The sequence below is a fragment of the Phodopus roborovskii genome, unplaced genomic scaffold, assembly GCF_943737965.1.
Source record: "Phodopus roborovskii unplaced genomic scaffold, PHOROB, whole genome shotgun sequence".
Classification (NCBI taxonomy): Eukaryota; Metazoa; Chordata; class Mammalia; order Rodentia; family Cricetidae; genus Phodopus; species Phodopus roborovskii.
In genome coordinates, this window is record NW_026126423.1 from 2,080,767 (window position 1) to 2,106,188 (window position 25,422).

General features: G+C 43.2%; 1 protein-coding gene across 2 annotated transcripts in view; it reads right to left on the minus strand.

The window, feature by feature from the left end:
* Positions 1 to 20,995, minus strand: part of Slc39a8 (solute carrier family 39 member 8) — a 55,094-nt gene extending 34,099 nt beyond the window's left edge. Inside the window, exons 1-2 of one of the 2 annotated variants that reach the window (XM_051185446.1) lie at positions 20,889 to 20,995; positions 19,991 to 20,443 (exon numbers count right to left, since the gene is read on the minus strand). In XM_051185446.1, coding sequence (XP_051041403.1) covers positions 19,991 to 20,209 — 219 coding nt within the window. In that variant the 5' untranslated portion in view covers positions 20,210 to 20,443; positions 20,889 to 20,995. Of the gene's footprint in view, positions 1 to 19,990; positions 20,444 to 20,599; positions 20,747 to 20,888 lie in introns of those variants that run through there. The other variant, XM_051185445.1, reaches the window with a different exon arrangement.
* Between the last annotated feature and the right edge of the window lie 4,427 nt (positions 20,996 to 25,422).

Here is a 25,422-nt window from a genome sequence, read left to right on the forward strand (position 1 = left end):
TTGCAGATAGTAGATCCTAGGACTTGAAAGTCCCCAGCAATCTCCTTTCCCATCCCACTCCCTCTCTGCCTCCCTCTACTTTCCTTTCTCCCTCTCTCTGTCTCTCTCTGACTCTCCTTTACACCCTCCAGCCTTTCTGTGTTTCTCTCTAATAGATATAAGAAGGTATGGTAAAGACAGACCTAGCCATCTTTAGATCCTACAGATTCTGTTTCTCTGTAAAAACCCTGGTTAATACACCTGACTGGAATGTAAGTACAATGGCACGGCTATAATTCTTGATCATTGTTAAAGATAATCACAAATTAACAGCATTTGAAGTAGTAAAAAGAGATTGTTCCTTACACTGTCAGACTGTGGTTTTCTTCAACTGTGATGAGGTAAGACAGCCAAGCCATTACAGTACATTGCATTGATTATTGCCTTCATTATATAAATATTTATTGGAACATAAAAGTATTATAAGAATATTAATGAGAGAAGTGAAAGATAGAAGACAACCAGGAAAGAAATAGAATAGAAATAATAAATGATAGCATCACCTTCAATCAAGAGACCTCAAAAACTGTGGCAAAGAGGGGCGGAACCCACACACACCAAGAACTCTAAAAGCAGAGTAAAAATGATAAATCCCAAAGAGCTGTGATAAAGAACTAAGAAAGCTCACATGAGGGAGAAACTGTTTGCTGAAGAAATCATGAAAAACTACTTGGAGACTAGAACTGGAAAGAGGGTGTTGGTCCTGGTATGACACTGGGCATGCGGTGGCCGGCTCCATTTTAGGCATCTGAGCTCACAACACTTGCAGGACCTCAGAGGGAGATGAATGGCAAGCTTTCTCTGAGAAGCACAGAAGCCAGAGATAAGGCTGTGTCTGTCTGCTGTAGAGCAGTGATACTGGAGTGGGTATAGGCGAGATGATCAGGAGAAAAGATATAGAGAAAAGAGCAAACACCTTGGAGATACAGAAAGCAATTGTAGAAAAGTGGGAAAGGGACCCAGAAATGATGATGCCTGTGTGTCATGTCAGCATTCAGGAAGCTGGGGCACCAGAATGGAGTTAAAGGCCAGCCTGGACTTGTGAGACTGTCTCCAAAAAAAAAAAAAAAAAAAAAGGAAAAAACAGATAGGAATACATATGGCTGAGCTCAAGTGCTTGCCTAACCTTGGAAGACTCAGGGTTAAGGGTTAATCCCAGGCACTACTGACACCACCCTCAAATCTAGAAAGAGAGACAGAGAATAAAAGAAACAATGTGCCAGGTGGTGGTGGTGCATGCCCTTAATCCCAGTAATCCCAGAACTCAGGAGGCAGAGGCAAGCAGGTCTCAGTGAGCCAGAAGCCAGCCTGGTCTACAAAATGGGTTCTAGGCCAGCCAGGACTGTTACACAGAGAAACCAAAGAAGCAAAGCATAAGAAATAATAAATACCAGTGAATGTAGGGGATGCTGGGGATGCTTTTTCCTGGGTTGCATTCTTCCTGAGCCAGTACAGACCACCTCAGCATCATGGCAGTACGCTTCCAAGTAACACCTGCCCTAGATGTACACATCCAGAGCTACTAAAGAAGTTACTCTCTGGGAGCACCATGAGTCTAACGGCTCCTTCGGCCACCTTGGCCACCAAGTGGAAGAAGGAGCCGAGAGAAGGAGTTTCAAACCACCTCGATTGAGGGTGTGCCTGTGTCTGAAGTTCATATCCTCTGGTCTCTTGTCTGGATGGATGAATTCTTTTTCACCTAAAGAGAAGTTACATTTTTTTTTTCTCTGTATTCTTCAAATAAGATTGAGACATAAAAGTCCATCTGTTTGTTGGCTGGCTGGCTGGCTGGCTGGTTTGGAGACAGAGTCTCACAATTGTTCACTATAACTCCGGCTAGCCTTGGAACTCACTATGAAGTCCTCAGAGCCTAAATGCTGGGATTACAGGTTTAAATCACAGTGCCCAGCCACTTCCTGTAGTGACAAAAAGATACACTCTCTTATTCTTCGGAGCTTATCTAAGTCGTCCTTTGACCGTTAAACCTGTACTTGGCATCTTGTCAAGTAGCCCCCATTAAATAAGACAATAAGATCACCTGCCCTTGTGCTCCTGAGTCCAGCCTCTTCACACCATACCAAAAGCGGAATATCATCCCATCACGTCTCCCCAGAGACTGTTTGATTATGTCATAGACGGAAACTGAGGAGACCTGAGCGGCTCACATACAACAAGGACTTTGCTATGCAGGTTGTATTCTGTCTGTGTGGGTCACTGTCACACGGGCTCTGTTCTCTCAGTACAGATATACAGAAGTGAGCGTGATATATAATGTCTGTAAGACTTACTGGTTATCAAAATGAGAAAAAGGTAGCAGGCCAGTTCGTTTTCCTGGATTATAAATCACTCAGCTACACAAATAGTAAAGTCCATTACAAAAGAGAGCCATCGAGGGGCAGGGGGCTTTGAGTCCAAAGGTGGAAAGAACTCTTAACTTCTTTCTTTTTAATGACTTCTGAACCCTTCCCTGTTCTACTGCTGACCGCTACAGCCATTGTAGCTTCCTCTAGAATCTGCCATGTGTGCAGCAGTGAGTCAGACCTCAGAAGCCACTCTTCCCGAAAGCCACTGTTCTAGGCAGGGATGCCACAGTGAGCCAGCTGCATTAAAAGCCTGGCAGCCTCTTTCCATGCCTCTGCTCGTTTGAGGTCTTCCCACTTCTCCCTTGTTCTCTTTCAGTGTGTTCATTAACCCAACAGGTTATTTACACTTTCTCCAGATGGTACACATGCTGAGGACAAGTTATGGCTCCCACCCTCAACCGTCTTGCCACTCAGCACAGGAAACACATATAAAATGTGTAAGCATAATAAAGCTATTGTGAGATAAAGGTTTTCATTCAAAGAAAAATCAATTGCAAGTTGTTAAATTAATTTTCTAAACAACAATAATCATAGGCATTCTGAGAAGCAAAAGTATAAGCTCATTTACTACTAATAACAGAAAAAAAATGTGGATGAAGAAACAGTATTTTGGAAACGTAAATTGACCCAGATTAGTTTATGGGAGGGGAAGATAAAATGCAAGTCCATGTATTCATGTCTTCTCATTACTAATCCATTTAAGATTGACTGTTATGTCTCCATTGAACACAACAAACAGCTCAAGTAATAAAAAGAAAATCACTTAGATTCGGCAATAAAGTATATTTTGCAGAGCCTATTGGTTGTTTGAGTCATAAAGTTAAATTACTCTTTAAACTACTTAGGATCCTTATGAGGGAAGGGGGAAGGAAGAAGAAAAGGAGGGAGGGAGAGGGAGGGAGGAAGGGAGAGAAGGAGGGAGGGACAGGGAGAAATCACTAAAATGCATTTATACCATGTCTTGCCTACCCCATCATTCAAACAGGAAAACTGTGGTTCAAAATGTCGCATCCGAGCAAAAGAAACTACAAACCTCTCCCAGGGCCACAAACACAGTCTCACACTGCTGACCCAGCTGGGAAGGCCATATGTATGCCATCTGGATGCATTGATTCTCTACAGCTGTTCAAGCCCTGAGCATTCTTTCAGCTCCCACAGCAGGACCAGCAGATCAGTGCACCTGACCCACCACTATGAAGCAAGACTGGGAGACTAGGACAATGGCAGGTCATATATTATACCAGATGTGAAGACCTAAATGGGATTTCAATCGGAAAGGAGCCTCGAAGATCCCGTAAGCTCACGTTACCTCAGTATTTACTAATACTAATCGGACGGTGCCCGGAACACAACAGTCTCTGGTAAACAGGTGACAAATAAAATAAATGAGGAAGTGAACGAATGACCTCTTACTTGGTTTTGTAACCAAATGTAAATGCGCTTTACGTTCCCAACAGCAACCCAAGCGAAGGACTGCAGAAAGTGAACTCTGCGTGAGAGTGGTTCATAGAGGACAACAGCCGCTTAAATACATAAACTAAAGGTGCCCGTTTAACGTAACTATTGGGAGGTCTCTTTAACCCAGAAAACAAAGGAACGTCTCACTAGTTTCTCTCTCTGAGGGTCAGTGGCAGGTGGTTTACAAGCCAGTCACTCACAACAGGAACATTCAAAGCAGGTGTGGCTGAAGAGATAAATCCCCCGCCAGGTTTGTTAGCTGTAGTAATGGAACTGCTTCACTCAGTTACCAGGATGCCCTCGGTGTCCCTCCCCTTTCCACGGGCTGCTCACTCTCTAGCAACCTTCTCAGAGTCTGCCATCTTAAGTACCCTCGAAGTTGATGCCTTCTTTCTTAGCAGGGGTTTGAGACACAGTCTTATCGCCATAAAAGAGAAGGTTTGAGCAAAGAACGCTGTGAATGCAGAAGAATAACCTCTCGGTGTAGGAGGACACCGATCTAGTCACACCAACTGTTCCTCTGACATTCATGTTTTCATTTTCATCTCATGTTTCCTTACGCTGCTTCTGTGGGCCTGGATGGAGCACGTGTATTCTAAACACACACACCACTCATATTCATACATACACACTCAGACGTGTACTCACATACACACACACACATATGCAAATCACACACAGACACACTGACACGTATAAATATGCATACATGCACACATGTGTGCATACGAGTGTACATACGAATACACACACTCTTCCTAAAGAGCAGATGAGAAGTTCTCCCCCTAAATACACTATTTAAAGATAAAAATGCCTTGCTTAATTATGAACTGTTAGGGAAAAAAAGAATCCTTACAAAGCATTGTGTAGAAACGGTATCGCTACTGCAAAGTGTGTGAACTATAATTTAGAGACAAAGGCTCCCAAAGCTAAAGTTACGTGTGATTTTTTTTTCCTTTCTGCCTGTTTAGCTATTACAATTTTAAACAATGTGCTTGTGTCTCTGTTTGTTTAGACAAATCAAAGCAAATCATTACTTTCTCCTTCATTTTAATCTGTTTTTCTAGGTTCTTAAACACATGGAGGATGAACTGAAAGTTGATTTTACTAAACTAATATGAGAAAAAGAGTTTCAAAAGCTAAACCTGGTTTTTCAAAGAGTTTTGCAAAGTTCCCAGACTTTACCACAGCAACTGCCACAGTCCCCATTTTGTATCCATGATATCCATGGATATCAATGGATACCCCACTCTGTATCCATCGCTCAAGACCTTCTTACAGAGATGCTTGCTCTGGGTTCCTGCTCTCAAACCTGACTTGTCCCGATGGCAGAAGCGAGGGTTTGTGTGCACTAAGTAAGCATTCTACCAAGTGAACTTCCGTAGCCTTTTACCTTTTTTGAATGCTAATGTCTATATTCTTAATATTATGAGACGTGTCACATAAGCTAAGACTTTTTGATGTCCCCTATATAAGAGTGTGGAGAGTTTTGGAACTAAAATGTTTGAGAAACTAGTGTGTAAAAATAAGACACAAGATACTCGGCATGGGAGATGGTTTAGTTCAGGGTTACATTGCTACGATGAAACACCATGACAAAAAGCAAGTTGGGGAAGAAACAATTTATTTGGCTTATGCTTCTGCATCCATAGTCCATCACTGAAAGAAGTTAGGATAGGAACTCAAGTAGGTCAGGAACCTGGAGGCAGGAGCTAATGCAGAGGCCGTGGAAGAGTGCTGCTTTCTGACTTGCTCCCCATGGCTTTCCCAGGCCACTTTCTTATAGAATCTGGGACCACCAACCCAGGGATGGCTCCACCCACAGTGGGCTGGTCCCTCCCCATCAATCACTAATTAAGAAAATGCTCTACAGCCTTGCCCAAAGCCCAATATGATGCAGGCATTTTCTCAACTAGGGCTGTCTCCTCTCAAATGACTCCAGCCTGTGTAAAGCTGACGTAAAATTAGCCAACACAACTGAACCCTTGTCAACTTGACACACAACACTTTTTAAACTATAACCTTTTCTTTTTTGGGGGGAATCATCCCCAAGGTCTAAGATTAATAAATATCACAAATACAAAACATATTTCAAATGTAAAAGTCTCAGTCTTTATCAACATTTTAAGGTTCAGTCTCTAGGAATTATATATATATATATATATATATATATATATATATATATATATAAAAGAGACACACACACAGTCTCTTTTAAAGTCTAAAAATTCAAAGTCTCTCAACTATGGCCTCCTATAAAGTCTAATAAATTAAATATTTCTTACTTTAAGAGGGAAGAACTAGGGCACAATCACAATCTAAACAAAGTAAAACAGCATTCCAACAGTGTAAGTAACGCAATGCCCAACAGCTGGGATTCGCGCATGATCTTTTGGGCTCCTCCAAGGGGCTTGGATCACTTCTCAAGCTCTGCCTTCGAAGCTTAGGCCAGCTCCACCTCACTGCTACTGCTGTTTTTGGTGATCCTCCCATGGGACTGGCATCTCCAGTACTGGGGCTTCTACAGAAACCAGGCTGCACATTCACCAGTAGCCTCAGCTGGGCTTTGTTCATGGGGGAAAACCTCAGCTTTTCTCCATGACCCCTTCAAATCTGGCCCTTCAACTACTGCTGAAGCTGCACCTTCGCCAATGGCTGCTCTCCCTTCATGGCTTTAAAACCAGTACCACCTGGGAGATTCTTACATATGACCATGTTTGGCTTCAAGTACAAGGTCCGACCTTCGCCACCTCTGAACACAATTTGCATGTGCTGACTCCAAGGAAACACTTCCCAGAACACTTCATCTCAGTGAGTCCCAACCAACTGGCCAGAATCCATTTCCCAACAAAACAAAGATTTGACTCTAGTGGTTCTGGCCTCTTGCTAATCACAGCTGTTTCTTCAGCTCCCCATGACCAGATACCACAAATTCTTCACACTAATGGCCCAACAGAGTATTTGGTTCCCTCTGAAACTTCAGAAGCCAGGTCTCCATTATCTACTGCTTTCAACATCCTTATCTTCCATGCTCCTACGGAACATCCCAATGAGGTTGTAACAGTCAATGGCTTTTCTAGCCCAAAGTTCCAAAGTCCTTCCACAATTCTCCCACAGACAACATGGTCATGTCTGTAACAGAAATGCCCCATTATCAGGGTACTAATTGGTCTTGGTTTAGTTTACTGTTGCTAAAATGAAAACCACATTGGGGAAGAAAGGGTTATTTGGCTTATACTTTTGCATCCATACATAGCCCATCACCAAAGGAAGTCAGGACAGGAACCTGGAGGCAGGAGCTGATGCAGAGGTCATAGAAGGGTGGTCTTACTTTCACCAGATGGCTTTCTTGTAGAAGCCAGGACCACCATCACAGTGATGGGACCTCCCACGCCAACCACTAATTAAGAAAATGCTCTACAAGCTTGCCTCTGTGGCTTGATCCTATGGAGGCATTTCCTCAATTAGGGCTCCCTCCTCTCAGATGACTCTAGTTTGTGTCAAATTGATATAAAATTACCCAGCATAGGGGAGGTTACACAAAGCTTTATATACCACTGCCTTAGTCACTGTTTTATTGCTATGAAGCAACATCATGATAAAGGCAACTAAAGCACTTTCCTGGGGGCTTGTCTACAGTTTCATAGATTTAGTTCATTATCATCATGGAAGGGAGCAAGGAGCAGGCATGGCAGGTATGGTGCTGGAGAAGCAGTTGAGTGCTACATCCTGATCTACAGATGAACAATGGCATGAGCTTTGAAAATCTCATACCCCACTCCTAATGACAGACTCCCTCCAACAAGACCACACCTACACCAACAAGGCTATGCTTTTTAATCCTTCTAATCCTTTCAAATAGTACCACTTCCTGGTTAAAAAAAAAAACTATTCAAATATATGTGCCTTTGAGGACTATTCTTATTCAAGCCACCAGAACTGCATAGCAGAGGACTTGGGAGTTCCCAATGCAGTTTTGTGTAGCCCTCACCCTATTTGTCCTCCAACATCACAAGACTGTTTCCATTAGAAGTATCATTAGCACTGCCTCCTCTAACTCATACATACACATACAGTAGTAAAAACAACCTCTCAAAACTATGTATTTCCCTAAGTGTCTGAACACTTCAAAACCTCAATAATCCATCTCTGATAGCCCTTTTCCTTTTCTGAGGGATACCTCCTCCAACATCCACAAACTCTATACTCTAATGGAGCTCTAATAACATCATATGACTTTTACCATCAGTGTGATTTTATACCCCCATGACCCATAATTCTGATGTTCCTACCTCAAGCTACCCATCTGCTTTCTGTTCTGCAAAACCCCCTTTGAAACCCACCTCCAAGGATTGACATTGTCATGTTAATCCCTTCCTCTCCAGAACTCCACAGTCATGTTATCTATTTCTTTAGCACTTATTATAACTTTCTTACAATGTTATCTGTTCACAAAATACATGTTTTTAAATCAGGTCTTAGACATCTAGAGAGGATGTACTTCTTGCATATGATGCTTCTTCAATCCCTACCAAGGCTTTGGATGCGAAGGAGGTGCATGAAGAGAGATTTAAAACTAGGACATACATCAGACTAGAATTCTGAGAAAAGTAGGCCAAGAGTCCTTTACCAGGACCTCCAAAGAGAGCATTTTTAAAGGCACATCATGTTTTATGTTCATTCTATATGTATTTCCCATGTTGGCTTGCTGATTCTCAAATAAACTAAAACTGAGACCAGTGTTTCCAAGTCTGTCCAAAAAAAAAAAAAAATAGCTAAGAAACATGGAGGAAAACATCTACATCTAAATAAAAGAAAAGAGTCTTGGAAACTTCAGAAATTAAATATAATAGTGCCTCATTATTTCTTACTACTCAGACAACATATTATTGAAATTTGAGCATACATTCTTTTCAAGTTACTTTTAAAATTCATTTACATGCAAAACAAAGAATTACTGGTTTATTTTCAGTTAAATAAGCCATTTAGGTTGATCAGACTCATTTAGAAAGTTGTGCTGGAACCAATTTCTTAAAGTTCCTGTCAAGCTGATGGAAGTGGTATATAGTTATAATTCTCCACCTGGAAGCTGAGGCAGCCAGCCGGAATTACACGGTTACATAGCTGGACCATGCTCAAGAAAATAAATAAGTAAATAAATAACTAAAGGTATTTGTCTCTTCACTCAATAAATACTTCCTGAGCAGCAGCCATGTATGCGATAGACACTATGACTGTAGCATTGATAGGATATAGAAGTGTCTCAGTGTCTTTGTCTCTCATGTCACATATTTTACAGGTTATTGGGGTTCAGATAAAACATCATTATAGCATGGTCTGCCAAGTGCCGGGCAACCTCTCCTCAAAGCAATGATATTGCCAAAGGCTTCCTAAAGGAAGCAATATCCAAAATGACACTGGAAGAGAAAAGTACAGATGTGTTTAAGGAAATACCATTGTGATGGCCACACTTACCAAGCAAGGCATTTTCAAATGCTTTGCACTATACTGGGAAGCCATTTGGAGTAAACATATTCAGGTTTGTTCATTATTAGAGCAAAACATTTGACCAAGATGCAGAAGGCAAAATGGGAAATGAGGAAGTGTTGGGTGCAAGGGCATCAATCACATTGGGTACTTACCCTACGCCCCTCACGAGACAGCATGCCTGGCTGCATTATCTGACTTCATCGCCACTGCGATCCCATTAAGTAGCTACATTTTTTTCTCCATTACACAAAGAAGACACTGGAGTTTAGATCAAATAAAAAAACATTTTTGATTGCGATAGGACCTGAGAAAGAGAGAGGAAGAATGATGGAAGGAGAGGAGAAGGGGATGGAAGAGCAGAGTAAGATCCAGGTTCTTGCCTCAGTTCAGGGCCTGAGTTGCCTAACACTGATAGGAAGAAATGAGGTTTCTCAAGTTTCTGATGGGGAATTCAATTTGGGGCAAGTGTATGTGTTCAGTGTAGGAATGGGGCAGAGTTGCCTTTTATGTCCAAGACGGAATCCCAAGAGAAAAATTTATGCCAAGGCAACACAGCCAGAAAATGTATACAAATGCAGAGAGATAAATGTGGAGGTTGAAGTGATTGCGAGAGTGCGTGGACTCAAAAGAATTCCAAGGGCCACAACATTGAAAGATGGAGGCAAAAGTCACAAAGCATTGAAAAGGACCTAACAATAATGTAATGACTGCACACAAGGAAAGGTTGGGTTCAAGAAGGCCATAATGGCATCATAAAAAATCCAGAAAGGTAAGCCAGGAGTCACAGCCATTGTGTTTAACACATCAAGGTCCAGGTGACCTTGTGGAGAATAATTTCAAGGAAGTTGTGGGAGACATCCGACCATAGTGTGTTGAGGACTGGCTGGGAAGTTAGGAAATGAAGGAGGTACTCGTGCAACCATGACCCAGTCAGACATACAAGGAGGCACCAGAACCACGCAATGCTCAGGGGACTCTCAGCAGAGATGCCTATCCAACATAGCAACTGCTTCAGGTCAACAAGGGGAAAGAACTGAGCTTCAAAGTTGGAAGCCCCATCTCCCCAGAGGACCGTGAGAACTAAGGGGATGGTACAGAAGAAAGCACCAAGCACAATGCCTGGCACACAAGATGCACCCCACGAATATTAGCCATTGTTCCAATTAGAATAATAGGAATCCAATGCTTCCTGCTCCTGTGAAGACACTGCCCACATGTACTTCAATGCCCTTCATCCCAAGATCAAGCACACTGCTTCTCATAGTAATAGATGTAGGTAAAGAGTCCATACTTAAGACTACTGTTGCCATCCTCAGTTCAAACCACCCTATGGGTGGGTCTCATCCATTTAGATGCACAAAGGTGAAAACTAAGATTAAAGAAGTAAGTTATTTTCCTGGGGAGGGGGAGGCTGAAACGTTACTAAGTGACAGTATCTAAATTTCAGTCTGTCTCTAGAGGCCACGCTGTTAACCACTATGCTACACTGTCTGAAATGGTTAGAGGTCTGAGAGACTCACCAGGGTGACAACAAGCATAGGTTACTCTGAACTGGGCTCGCAGAACTAAAATTGCCTCCAGGGCTTTGTCTGAACTCATTTATTTTAGGGGCTTTGTTTTTTTCTTTTTCCTCTAACTATGCAGTTAGGCGTGTATATATTAAAAAAAAAAAAAACAAACAGACTTCTGAAGCAAAGATGTTAAATATTTGGGTTAAAAAGATGTAATGCTGTTTTTCAGGTTCACTCTATTGATTCGCTGCTTTTGTTCCCCTTAAACTTCCGTCCAAGAAAAACAACAGAGGATCTTTGGAAAGAGACAGAAGCCAGATTAGCAAAGCTCTGTTCTGAAGGCTTCTATGCTCTCCAATCCCGTCACCACAAAGGTAACTGGGTGAAAGTTTCATTCCTTTATGAAGCTCGAGATTCAGAGAACACACTTGGCCACAGACACAGACAACTGGGAAATAGTCCGAGAATAAATTGGTGTCAATTACAAACAGTCTACCATTAGGTGAGTTGAAAATGGGAAAGTCTCTGAAAATGACATAGTATCTATGTCTAGGGTTTCCAGACCTGTTTTTTTTTTTTTTTTTTTTTTTTAAGTAAACTACCCCAAAATTAACTTTTCACACTTGGTAGCATGTACATCCCTTCAGGAACACTGCCCTGCATGCAATTAGCTCACAAATCCCAGTAACCAGCCAGAGTTACCTTCCCTGGGGTCAGTTTTCTTTGCTGTATGGAGCATGTAGTCCTCCTCAACTTCAAGCCTTATTTTACTTTCCATTCATGTACTCATTAGTACGTTCTCAACAGGTAACTCCTGTTACCACCAAAAGTAATGAGTGATGTAGGATTCCGAAGCACATTAAATTTAAAGAAAGCACACTAAAACTGTAGGCATAGTTGAAACGCAATTGGTTTCATAATAGGAAAATTAAACCCCTGCCTGTCACTGTCCCGTATGACGGGAAGAAGGAAACAAAAATGTGTGTGAAGCATGGGAAATCTAGCTGCTACAAACCCTCTCACTCACCTACTCTACCTGCAACAGCCTGAGAGAGGGCACAGCTGGTCAAGGAGGGTTTTGTTCTCCCTGTCCTGAAAACTAAGAACTCAGATATCCTCATGCCAGTGCCTTGTTATATTAGAGCAAGGGATTCTGGGACATGCTCTGTTCACCTGCTTTTCCTCCTTGCTGCAACCCATTCCCCAAAGTCGGTGCACAACTACTTCCCCAGCAGGATTCAGTCAAGGACTGGGTAAAGGAAGATTGGGCGCAACCGTTCTAAGGTGCACTGGATCGGAAGCTGATAACACGGGTATTTCTCTGTTATTCGAATCTAGCTACAGAACAAAGAACAACTGCTCTTCAAGGCGGCGGCAGCGCCTCTGATGGTGAAAAAAAGCAATACATGCATTAGAAAATTTCATTCCATGAGAGGGAAATCCAACATGTTAATAAAAGTACAGACACAACAGGCATAAGCAGATGATCCATGAGTATGTATTTTTAAAACCAAAGCAGACAAGCAGAATTGACTGAGCTGTGACTCTCCAAAGGCATTCCCAACTAAGAGGGTACCTCCTCCGTCTAAATGGGGAGTCTGTGCCATCCAGCGGACTGAGAGCCCTGCGTGTGCGACCTCGTGCTATGACTTGCATGCTTGCTCTGCTGATTGTGTAAGCACTGTGGCTTTTCTAGTCACACCATGTGTTTGTTTGGTGTGCATGCACACAAGTTTTGGCTGTCTACTCTCAGCCCAACATTCCCATCTTAAATTAGCAAACATGAAGGATATGGAAGACATCCTCCTCTCCAATACCCCAATGTGCGGGGCATAAGGTGCAGTTTTTCTTTTCTTAGCACTCCATGCATGCATACACAGGCCATGACACTCCTGTGGAAGTCAGAGGACAATTTGCAGGTGTCAGTGCTCGTCCTTTCCATGCTGTGGTTCCAGAGGATCAGACTCGGGTCATTAGCACTGGCAGCAAGTCTCACACCGTGACTTTTCACACCTTTCCATCTTAATTTTTAATTGCATAAAAAAGGCCTCTGAGGCATTGAAGAGATAGATGTGGAGGACATAAGAACCTATGTTCAAGCAGGGCTTTGGTGCCACACGCCTTTAATCCCAGCACTCGGGAGGCAGAGGCAGACGGATCTCTGCGAGTTCAAGACCAGCCTGGTCAGCCTCCAAAGCCACAGGGAAACCCTGTCTCGAAAACCCAAAATAAATAAATAAATAAATAAATAAATAAGTAGAACCTACGTTCAATTCCAGAATTCATGTTTTTAGAGAGAGAGAGAGAGAGAGAGAGAGAGAGAGAAGAAAAGAAGAGAAAAGAAAAGAAAAGAAAAGAAAAGAAAAGAAAAGAAAAGAGCCAGGCATGATGGCACACTGAGGGACAAAGACAGACAAATCTATTGTGCTTTCTAGGTAGCCAGCCTAGCCTCCTTGGCAGGTTCGAAGCCAGTGAGAAGAGAACCTGTCTCAAAAACAAGACGGGGGAGGCGGGACCCCATAAGGAATGACAGCTGAGGTTGTCCACTGGCCTCTATGTGTGTGCATGCACATATACACATACACATGTGCACACACACACACTGAAAACAAGGACCAGTTATCTTTACTGGGTTACTTATAGCCCTATGACTGTTCCCTTCATGTGACTAAGCAATGGGGCCAGATAAGTAACTGATGATTCGTAACTTCTGGCCAAAGTAATGGTTTCTTAGACTATAACAAAAATTTGTACAGCAAAGTGCTTAAGGTTGTCAGGGATCCCACCACTTAAGACAATAATCCAGGTACTTAATGTGCCACATTCTCTTGATATGTAAGACAAATAATGATGCCTTTGTCATAGGATTGTTCTGACAACAAAATGCAATACTACAAATAAAACAGTTAAAAGGATTGTCTAGAGTAATGAAATATTACAAATACCTACTGTAATTATCTCCATTTTCTGCAAAAGGCTCCACATGACTCATGGGAGAGTGGATAAACACATGCACTTGGGTGTTAGATATGGAAAGAATGAAAGGCATCCTCATTAAGTGTCTTCCTCCCACTCCTGGTACCAAGGCAAAGGAAGCTCTTGACATCACGGTCAAATGAATGAATCATGCAGGTCCCTCCTTGTACCAAAGCCTACCAACACAACATGTACATAGTCAACTCTGTGTGTGTGTGTGTGTGTGTGTGTGTGTGTGTGTGTGTGTGATGGAGTGAAGCAGCACATGCCCTCATCTGGGAGAGTTAACAAGGAACCAAGCATCACCTTCCTTCATCACATGACCAGGCCTCATGAAAACCAGCAGATTGGAAGGCATTCCTACCAGATTTATTCTTATCATACCTCAACACAGAAAGGCCAAAGAAGAAAAGAACATGTCCACCCATGTTAATGCTTCTTAGAATGCTCGCCAAAACTATACCTATCATTGCCTTTACCCCAGAAAAACATGTAACAGATGACAATAAACAATACATGCAATAAGAATGCAGTGACCGTACATACATACACATACCTTTTTTGCTATACACTGCTACCCTGGTCATCCATTAACATGAGTCAGGAACTATCTTTCCACTTCTAGAGATGTCTAGCTTCATAGGCCAGAGAGGACAGAAGGAAAAGACTTAATAATTAAATGACCATTCCAGGCAAAAGAATGCAGCCTCGGAATAGGGACATAGTTCAGTGATAGCATGCTTGTCAATTAAATAAGTCTAGTTGAAGGAGATGTATACTTGGGAGGCCTTTTGCATACTCTCTGGGAGGATAACCTTTGTATGGCCTTCTGCTATCTCTAGATTGAAATATTCATGACATTTTGTAAAATCTGCTGCAGCCGCCTCCTCAATCACCACCTCCACCCGTTACATGCATTCCATGTTCTCGCACTAACATTACGTGCATTCCATGTTCTCACACTAATGTTTGGAAATGCAGGTCTGATCTTGTCTCATTTCTGCTTGTGTTGTGTAATCAAACATATCATTCAAGCATGCATACAATCATATGCATATTTGTTCTGACAGCTGCAATGAACTCTAAAGGTGGAAATCCAGATTTTTGTCCATCTTAACAAGCTTCACTCATCAATTCAGAAAAGTTCTAATGAAATCTGGGCAAGGTGGAACAACTCCTCTAATCCCAACACTTGAAATGGCAAGGCAGGAGCCTCAAGAGTTTGAGGCCCTAGAGAAGTGACTCCAAAATTCCTAACAAAAATGTCTAATGCATACAAGGCACGAATCAGGTACTATATCAGCCCCAGAAGGAATGAGCCAGATCATTCCCATCTGCCTGTTTAAAGCCTCACTTGAGAGAAGAGTTGGTGTGAGACATAGTCATGTAAATAGAAAAGCATGATAACACGGATAAAATTATATACACATTGTACTCTGATTGTGAGGACCTAGGAGTTAGACAGATCCCTGATGGCAGATGACAGATAGAAAGAAGGGTCACAAATAGGTAATAAAAGTGACAAAAGGAGAGTTTCTTCCTTACACTCCTGACCTGAGACAAAGGCCTGGTTGCTTAGGGCCCCCTGCCTGTGGACCAATATGACAAGTTCAAGGCCAGGACCAGGATATGTTTATACCAAAGTTATGGGCTTATTCAGATTCCCTGCCTTTGTTCAAAGTGGCCAACCCCTAAATTGGGAGAGGAATATTCCTCAAAGACCTTAAACTATCCCCCTCAAAGAGAGGCCAGGTTTGGGGCTCCCAAGTCCTCTCCCCCACTCCCTCCCACAACCCCCCCCACCCCCACTCCACATGGCAGTGTCTCTCTCTCTCTCTCTCTGTGTGTGCCTTACTGTACTGAGTGTGTTTCCTCATCCCTATTAAAAGCCTTTCTTTACTGGTTGATTCTGCCTGCTGTGTCTGGGATTTCCCATACCTGTTGCTCTCAAGATTTTTTTCTGACTTTTAAGTTTTTAACTGTCAGAGAAGAGGACATGATCAAGAGCCACGTAGGTGGAAGGAATTCCTCCTTAACTCTTGGCCAGCTCTAAGAAAATTTTTCAGATACCTTATCATAAGTGAGCATATATGGTACCAAAGGATAGTCTGAAAGACATACAATGGCACAGAACATAAAAGGCTTTTCAGCCATCTTAAAGCACTTGAAGATTATGAACTATACTATGACTAGCTAAGCAGTATAACATGAACCTAGCTCCTAAGAGTCCCAGAGTTCTACTACCAGCACTTCAAAATAATAGTAAGAACAACAACAATGATAATAATACTAATAATGTATTTGTGTTTATTTTAAAGGAATATGATTGCTTAGATGAGTGATATAATAAGCTCTGTATTTAAACTGAGTGCTGTCATTTTTAGAAGTTATTAAAGGAATCTGTTGAACACATATATAAGTAACTGATAGTAGTGTAATAAAAATCTTGCAAGAAGCCAGAAATAGAGAAACTGGATTACATGATTTTAGAACAAGATTAACTAGGCTTTTCTAAGATGTTTAATTAGAGAACTCAAGGGAACACAGGTCTTTCTAGTTGGAGGCAGGAAGGTTCAGGGACAAAATTGAGTGAAAGCAAACTGAAATTTACAGAGGTGTGAATGGTTCCGTTGAGTAGGAGCCATGTGTAGAGAGGAAGTAGGCAAAAAGTGAGCAGGGCCTTGAATGCCAGGCTCAGGATTTGGACTTCATGGGTAGAAAAAGAGATTATGGGAGGTTATTCAAAGAAAGAATAACACATGCCTTTAGGAAGATGGTTTATAAATCCAAATAGCCTAAAAATAGACACCATATCTAAGAATAGGCAACCTGATGACCATAGGAATGTGAGAGAAAATCATCTGCTGCAGATGACCGCAGACACACAGGGAGACCAGGTAGAGAGGGACAGTGTGAAACTAAGGTCGTTGTGCCACCTAGCATCTATTAATCGTCTGCCGGTGTCCCTAGAGATCACATAATAACCTAGAAAATGAGGGCTTCCCTTTTGTCAGCTGTTTAACCAGTGTCCACATGAGAGAATGTGGATATAAGGTTCCTGGACAGAAATGAAGGGCAAAGAATGGGGAGCACCGTGGCAACAGAGAGAGACGGACCCATCATTCCTGGATATTCTGACCTCTGGACCGTTCTCCTGTGTTATAAACCTTGCCCTCAGATCAGTCTCCTCATCACTCACAGGGCACTCCAGAGCCATCTGGCTACCAAGGCCCTCTTTCTTACACAGCTTGGGTTGCTCTCCTAACTCTTCTTACCCTCATTAGCCATTGAAAAGCAGTGTTGTAACCTGAATTGCTTTACTACCTCCACTATGAATGCAAGCCACTTCTGTTTCTCAAAGCACCAAGGTAATGGTACTCATGATAAACACAGCACACACACACACACACACACACACACACACACACCACAAACACACACACAACACATGCACACACACACAAAACACACACATACCACACACACACAAAACATACATATGCACACACACACACCACACAACACATACACCACAAACATACACAGACACACATACACAACACACACACAACACACACATGCACACACACGCACGCACACACACACAAAACACACACATACCACACACACACAAAACACACATACGCACACACACACAACACAAACACAACACACACACACCACGCACACAACACACACACCACGCACACAACACACACACAACACACACATGCACACACACGCACGCACACACACACAAAACACACATACCACACACACAAAACACACATAACATACGTACACACACACCACACACACACCACATACACCACAAACATACACAGACACACACGCAACACACAAACACAACACACACACAAAACACACACACATACACACACACACACACACACACACACACACACGAAAAAAAATTCCAAATTTATCAATCAAACCTGCTACATTCAATAATCTATTACCTGAGAGAAGTTGATTCAACTGCTATCAAAGCTCTCACCCAAAAATGCGATTTTGTTGACAGACCTCATAGAAGATTCAGAAACTTCTGGCCCATGGAAACCTACTTTCTCAGATAATTTAATGTCTCACAATAGCCTTTGCATTGTTCTGCTCAGTGGTGGACAGGGAACCAAAGTTGCATTCTTTTGAATTTTTTAATTTCACTGGGGCACATCTCTCTATCAATTACCAGTGAAGTAATGGATTCTTCTAGATTATCACTGTCATCATTCCACCAATGATTGCCATTTTCACTGAGACTCCACAGAACTGCAAATAGATATTTGTTAACCCCGAGTAGTGCAGGAGTTTTTCCTGGCTTCTCTGTGTTTCCAAGCTAATTATGGGCTTCTTCTTGTTGCTTTTTGATGCTCATAATGAGAGTTTACATGCAAACTTGAGAGAGAAAATAAAGCTATCAGCATATAATTTACCTATTGGGACACCCTACCAGTTTCTTAACTAAGAATTGTATTACTAGTAAATTTAACTGATTTTCCTAAATAGTTTAGGCATACACTCTACTATCTTTGCAAGGGTAGCTTGGGGTCTTTGGCCCCTTTAAAATTCACCTCCAGACACTGCCAGATAAGGCTATCCTTTAAGTCAGCATAGTATGTGACCTACAGATACAGTTCAAGTCCAGTCCCTAAACTTCATTCCAAGCAAATGACTACACCTACCTAGAAACTAGTCAGCTCTGCTTTTTTTTTTTGCTTGAAAAGAAGACAGTTAACCCAGAAAACACCTACAATGGTATTTGCTTTATTTCAAAATGTGTCATTAAAATATGTTGACATTTTACTCTTTGCAACATGTAATTTCTTAAACATTAAGTGAAATATAGAAATATACAAGAAATGGAACTTCAGAGCATTTACGTTTAAAAACTCTGCATAAGGGCATCACAAAATCCTTCTAGGTCAAAGAAAAACAGAAAACCCTGTGTGTTGAATTGTATACATTTTAACTGGTGAAAGATATTACTAACAGAAACAAAGTCAAGGGGCTGGGCTATAGCTAGTACTAGAGCACTTGACTTGCGTGCAAGACACAATATGTCTAATTCTAATCCCTAGGAAGGAAGGAATGAAGAAAGGGGAGGAGGGAGGAAGGGAGGGAGGGAGGGAGGGAGGGAGGGAGGGAGGGAGGGAGGGAGGGAGAAGCCCACCTAACTGTAGTACTAGAAATAGATCAGAGTAAAGTTTCCTTAATTATAATCAACCCCCCCCCAAATGATAAAGGACGGATGAACTGCTTTGTCTGCTGTTTAACAGCAGTCCAAGCAGGAATTGGGGACAGAAGCACTGATTTAACTGCCTCCTCCCTTGGTTTGCAGTTCTGGGGAATAGAACCCCGGACCTCCATCACCAAGCCATAGCCCCAGCCCTGTGACAAGGGTGATTTTTAGTTACTCTCTGAAGTTCAAGCCTGTCCTCAGATCCAAGGCTGAGAAACGTGTTTTATTATTTTGAATGAATTCTAGCATCAAACACTTTACATGGCATGACAATGACTAGAGATGAACTCTAATCCCAGCCTGCCACCAACCGAGTCCCCACCCATGCAATGATCTGAGTTTAAGGTGCCCTCAGTTTCCACATCTGTACGGTGTGCCCTTTCAGCTATGAGGGCCTTAAGCAACACACACAAGAGCAGTTCTTGAGTGGGAGTGGTCACTCGCCCTGAAGGTGATAAGGACCGCATGTGACAGGTCCCTTCTGCTGACTGTGTAAGTTAAGTAAATGGCTCTTTCCGCCAGGTTGAAAAGTAACATTCTTTCCTAAGATGCATGCCTTGCGGTGGCTTCCCTACCTCGACTACTTCTTACACCTTCGTATCAGCTTCTCCACAGATCAAGAAGCCTCTGGTGGCTCAGTTTATCATTCTGGCTGGAAGATCCCAGATCTTCCTAGTCCTTGATCCCTGATGAATCAAGGGCCATTCAATTACCACAGAGAGAGAGGAGAGACAGAGAGAGAGAGAGAGAGAGAGAGAGAGAGAGAGAGAGAGAGAGAGAGAGAGAGAGAGAGAGAGAGAGAAGCAACTTCACGAAATCCTTTCTCCTTCCTTCTTCCTCCTAGAAAAGGCTGCTCTGGGGATGGAAATCGTGGGCCAGGGGCCGCCCCTTACCTGGTTGAAGTGCAGCTGTCCCAGCTGCAGCGCTCCCTGGTGGGGTGCAGCCCCCAACCGCTCCAGCAGGCGCCCGAGCTGCTCGGCCGACAGGCTCCGGTTGGCTCCGAACACGCTCAGCACGTCCTCGCTGAACGCTAGCTCCGGCCGCTCCGCAGGGTGTCCCAGGCCGGTGGCCGCCAGCAGCAGCAACCCGGCCACTGCCCGGCCGGGAGTCATCGTGGAACTCGTGGAGCGCGCCGCAGCAGAGCTGGCGGCTGCAGAGACCCGCGCGGGTGCCCCGGTGTCGGTGCCCTGGGGGTGGGAGGGCCGCCGGTCCCGCGTCACTGCCTGGCCCAGTTAGCGAGACACTCGGTGCCCCGTCCTCTGCAGCCTCAGACCTTCAGGGCATTGAAGAGCTAGCACAGCCAGGAGGCGATAGGCAGCGTGGCCCCTCCGGGCCTCCTGTGGAGCCTGAGATAAAAGGAACAAAGGGGGACAGAGATAAAGGCCACCGGGTCAGCAGCCTGCAGGCCCCAGAGCACAGCGTGGTCAGAGTCTCGAACTCCAAGCCGGGCGTGGGGCCAGCTGCCCCGAGCTTGGTTTGCTGAGGCCCCAGGATTTGCTTACAGTGTGGTGACACTCGCTTGTCCCGGATATAAAGCCCCAACCGCGCCACACTTCGGAGAACTAAATCCTCTCTGACTGTGCAACCCCAACTCCTCTTCCTGTCTTGAGGCTTTACTTTCCCGCGGCAGACGTGGAAGGGGAGCGATTGTTTACCACCACCACCTCCCACCCCCAGGAGCTGCAGAGAAACACGCCGTCAGGATCCCGAGGTTCCCACGTCTGCGCAGGACCCTCTCTCTACTGGCTGTGGACTTGGCGGGCTGCTAGGAAGGAGACAGCAGCCTCTCACCTCTGGTGTCTAGGTCGGACTCTGAGGCTCAAAATATAGTCTCTCTCTCTCTCTCTCTCTCTCTCTCTCTCTCTCTCTCTCTCTCTCTCTCTCTCTCTCTCTCTCTCTCTCTCTCTCTCTCTCTCTGTATCTCCCCTCTATCTCTGCGAAACTCTAGGATCCTGCCCTGCACCCTTTAGAGATAAGAGAGGGAGGGAGGGTGCTGTCCCCGCCTCTGCAGCACGTGGTGTCTGTCACCCTGCCCTAGGCTGAGCTCCCGAGTGTGTCCGCGCTGGGGCGCCGAGCCTAGGCTCTTACCTCTAGCTCTGCCACCCCAGGCGCAGTGGTACCTGCTCCCTCCCTGGAACGCACCAGGGCTGGGCTCCTTGGCCCCCTTTCTGGTGTCAGGTCTCGCTTTTTTGTTACCTCCAAGGAATCAGCTTCCTGGAACGCAGTCTAGAGCCCCTTGCATTGTCTACGAAATTAACAGGAATTGGCTTTTTGCCTCGCTTCTTAAAATCAGAGAAGAAAGAGGAAATCGAATCAGTCGCATGTTGGTGGGCTAGCTGAGCCAGCATGGTCCTTGCGGGCCCTTCCTGACGCCGCTCGGGATATCCGCAGATCACAAGGAATGTTTATTTGTTCAGATGAAGGTTCAAGAAAAGCTGACTTGGGTGTGAGGTCAACAAGTTTGTGTAAAGTGAATGTGGTGTTTGGGGACAAAGGTTGTATCCGGTGGATGAAACGATCCAGAAATAAAGAAATAAAGTGAAACCGGCTTGGCTGTCAGATGGCTTAAAACGAATTCAAAGCTCTCTTCGTGCCTTTCAGAATGAGTGTGTGCTATCCTCTGAAGAACAGCAAGTTCAAAAGCACTCGCAGCTAACAGAAGAGCAAGGAGGTGGAAGGAAAAACAAACTATTACTCATAAGAAATGCGGGCGCCCCCACCCACCCCACCCCCGCCTATGTGAGTGTGTACAAGAAGGGAAATTGCAGGAAAAGGGGGAGCTAGGTGAGAAGAACTGGGCTGTCCTGCCAAGGAATGTGGGTTGTGAGCTGCAGGGGCATCAAGCTGTACCAGAGCAGTGGCCAGAAGGAGGCTTTCTGTGTAAGTGTGCCTGCCAATCGCTAATGTGGAGAGTAATTTCTCCACGACTGGGAGCAATTCAGATCAACAGATCCCAGGTCAGCACACACATCACTCACATGTACGTGACGCAAAAAGGCCTGCCTGGAAAGGCCCTGGACTAAAGTATCTTGGAGGTGGATTCTTAAAAACAACAACAACAACAACAAAACCCTACCCATTTGTTGGTATTAATTTACAGCATGGCACTGATGCTCCCAGGGCAAACTTCTCACCTAGGGGCCAAAAGTAAGTTGATAGCACAAAGGAACTCTTACATGATCCAGCTTTTTGTGGGGTTTTTTGCTTGGGTGACTAGCAAGTGGCCTCTGCACAAGAATGGATGCTTGAAAAGGCTGGCCTCCATCCAATAAGATGTGTTTCTCTTCCGGGCATAGCCGCAACTAACTTTGTCGGTACAATGATATGCTGAGCTACTCCGTTAGGGGACAAGTGCAATGGATAGATTTTCAATAATACAAATGTTACACTATAGGGTTTTTGTTTTGTTTTTGTTTTTTAAGTATGATTTATTTGGCAGTCACTGATGTCTAGGCATGTATTTGCCAACCAATCAAACCCTATAGAATAATAAAATAAATAACAAACTGCTTGAACATTTAAGTACAGTTCATACAAAGTAAGTATGTGATTAAGAGAAAATACTCATAAAATTGCAAGTTAACAAATAATTAGGGCTAATTTCTAGTTCTTCTACCTTAATAAACTCAGATTCTGTTTGGTACCCAGAATGTGGCATTTTATCAGTAATGAAAAAGGCTACCAGTTTAAAACATTAAATACAATCCACAAAATACATACCTTTTTTTAGACATGTACAAATAGTTCAAATAGTTTTAAAAGATAAAGATAAGAGTATCAGTTCTCTCATCTATAAACAAGATAATTAACAAAGTTGAGAACCCAGACTTTTTGCTTCTAAGTATCTAATTTAAAAGTCACTTAGAATATGATAATTAACAAAGTTGAGAACCCAGACTTTTTGCTTCTAAGTATCTAATTTAAAAGTCACTTAGAATATGAAATATGAGAATACTAAGAAGAGAATTAAGAATTTCATTCTGCAATTGAAAGGACAGTTAATGTCATTGTTTAGGCTTTTTTTTTTTTTTTTTTTTTTTTTTTTGTCTTGTTTTTTAAGAAATGGTCTCATATAAGGCTAAAAATGACCTTTGAATTCTGGTCCCCCTGCCTCTACCTCCCTAGTGGTCAGGTTTTAGGCCTGTGCTACCACTCCTGTTGATGATGGGGCTCAAACCTAAGTCTTATGCTAGGCAAACACTTACCAATTGACCTATATTCTCAGCCCATTTTTTTCTTAAATAACCCCAAATTTTTCTCAGCTCAAATCCTTTGTTACTGGAGCAAATATGGAGCAAATTTACATCTTTGAACTGTGTGTCTCTCTGTAGAAATACTAAGAACTCTAGAGCCTCGTGATATGATGACCACAACCATAACATTATTCTCATTGCTACCATTATGAATTATAATGAAAGTATCTTTGGAGATGGGAATTTTCCATAGGTTCTTGACCCACAGGTTGAGAACTACTGCTCTTAGGGAAAGTACATCCCGTTTACTTGTCTCCTCTTCCCTCCTGTTTGCTGACCTCCCTTTCCTCCCAAGGACTGCCAACAAATAACACCTGCATGGAGAGGATCCCTAGTGACATGGCAGAGCTTCACCAAGGGAGAAGGGCCTGGATTCGAGCCTAAACAAGGGCATGAATGTGTCTAAGTAGGGGAAGAAACAGACAGACAAAAACACACTGTGAATTCCTAATGAGTCAAAGCTATAGGCATGCACACAGGCAGGCTGTGAGAGTTCAAAGATGACACAGAAAGCATCCTTCTCAGTGTGCTCTGCCAGAGCCCATCTGGAAGAGGAGGGTATCCAAACAAAGCAGTGGCCTAGTGTGTCCTGCAGAGCCCAAACATAATGGGAGGGGGGAAAAGCCATGGCTCTGGAAAAGAGAGACAGTCAGAATGGTAAGTTGGAGCCTTGTATAAGCAAACCTGTGAATTAAGCAAGTATGATTATGTTCTATGTCATCTGCTGATACACTCAGTGTCCAAGAAGGTACTTGCAAATATGGAGGGGGTGGGAACTAGACTGAACTAGTGGTTTGAAGCTAGAGTTGAGATATCAGTGTTAACTGCTGGTCTCTAGTATTATGCCGGGCAGAGAGAAGTATCATTGCAATTAGCTCCTGCCTTATCCATTGAGAGGGCCTGGGAACAGTATCATCCGTGAGCACAGCTAGAACAGGAAGCTTGACTTCTAAGTATTTTTATCCCCCATATGGAACCAGGGCTACTTGTGGACATGGATGGTTTCCAGGCTATGAAAGCAACAAAGAAAGATGAACCTGGAACACATTCTTGTGCTTTAAATCCTGGAAATGAGCACACTAAAATAATGGAAGACATCTATATTAAATCATTACAAGTGCTGAGGCAGGAGGTCGTCATTTCACATAGTTCTCTGGAAGAAGAAAGGCTTTCATTGTCCTTATATACTTTTATAAGTTTTTCAATTTCAAAAATAAGACATTGAGGACTAATAAGGAAGGGGAAATTTTCTGAAACAAATTACACTGGAAGTAAGACTACAGTTATGTTAAAATGTTAACTTAATAATCTTCAATGAATCTAATTTAATTAATACATATTTTCAGCATTATATCATGATATATGCTATCTCAGACTACAAAAGTGACCAGAAGCTCCTGAGATGTCACTAGTGGTGAAGAGTTTTGCCCAGCATGCATTGAGACTACAGTATCCATTCAGACTACAGTATCCATTCCCAGCACTAGCTTGTTATAAGTTAGAAAGAAAGGAAAGGTGTGCCCTAAGATCACAATGTAACATTGAATGAGCAATGGCTTGTGTTCAATCCCCAGAAGTACCAGGAAGGAAGGAGGAAGAAGGGAAGGAAGGAGGGACCGAGGAAAGGTTTCAGTGAACAAAGATTGGGCCACCTATGTCTGTGGATGATGGTAAGCAAATAATTAACAGGACAGGTAACCCTTGAGCTCAAAGGACAGGTAAAATTTTGACAAAAAGACAAGAACTGAATAAACAACGTAAGAAGTCCCTAGAGACCTTGGAGACCAAGAACTGCAAGGGCTTTGTTGTCTGCAGATTCTGGAGAACGGAGGTAAGATCTGGGCCAGGGAAGCCTCTAACTTCCACTGGATGGAAGATGCTGGTTGTGCAAAGAGCATTCTTTATGGTTGCCCTCGCTAAACCAAAGTCTTCACTTTAGAGGTAGTGGCATGCATCTGTCATCCTAACACTCAGGAGTATAGGCAGGGGGATCAGAAGTCCCAGGCCAGCCTGCCTACATAAAAACATATTTCAAGAAGATAAAAAACATTATCAAGAGTCAGTTCCTTAAT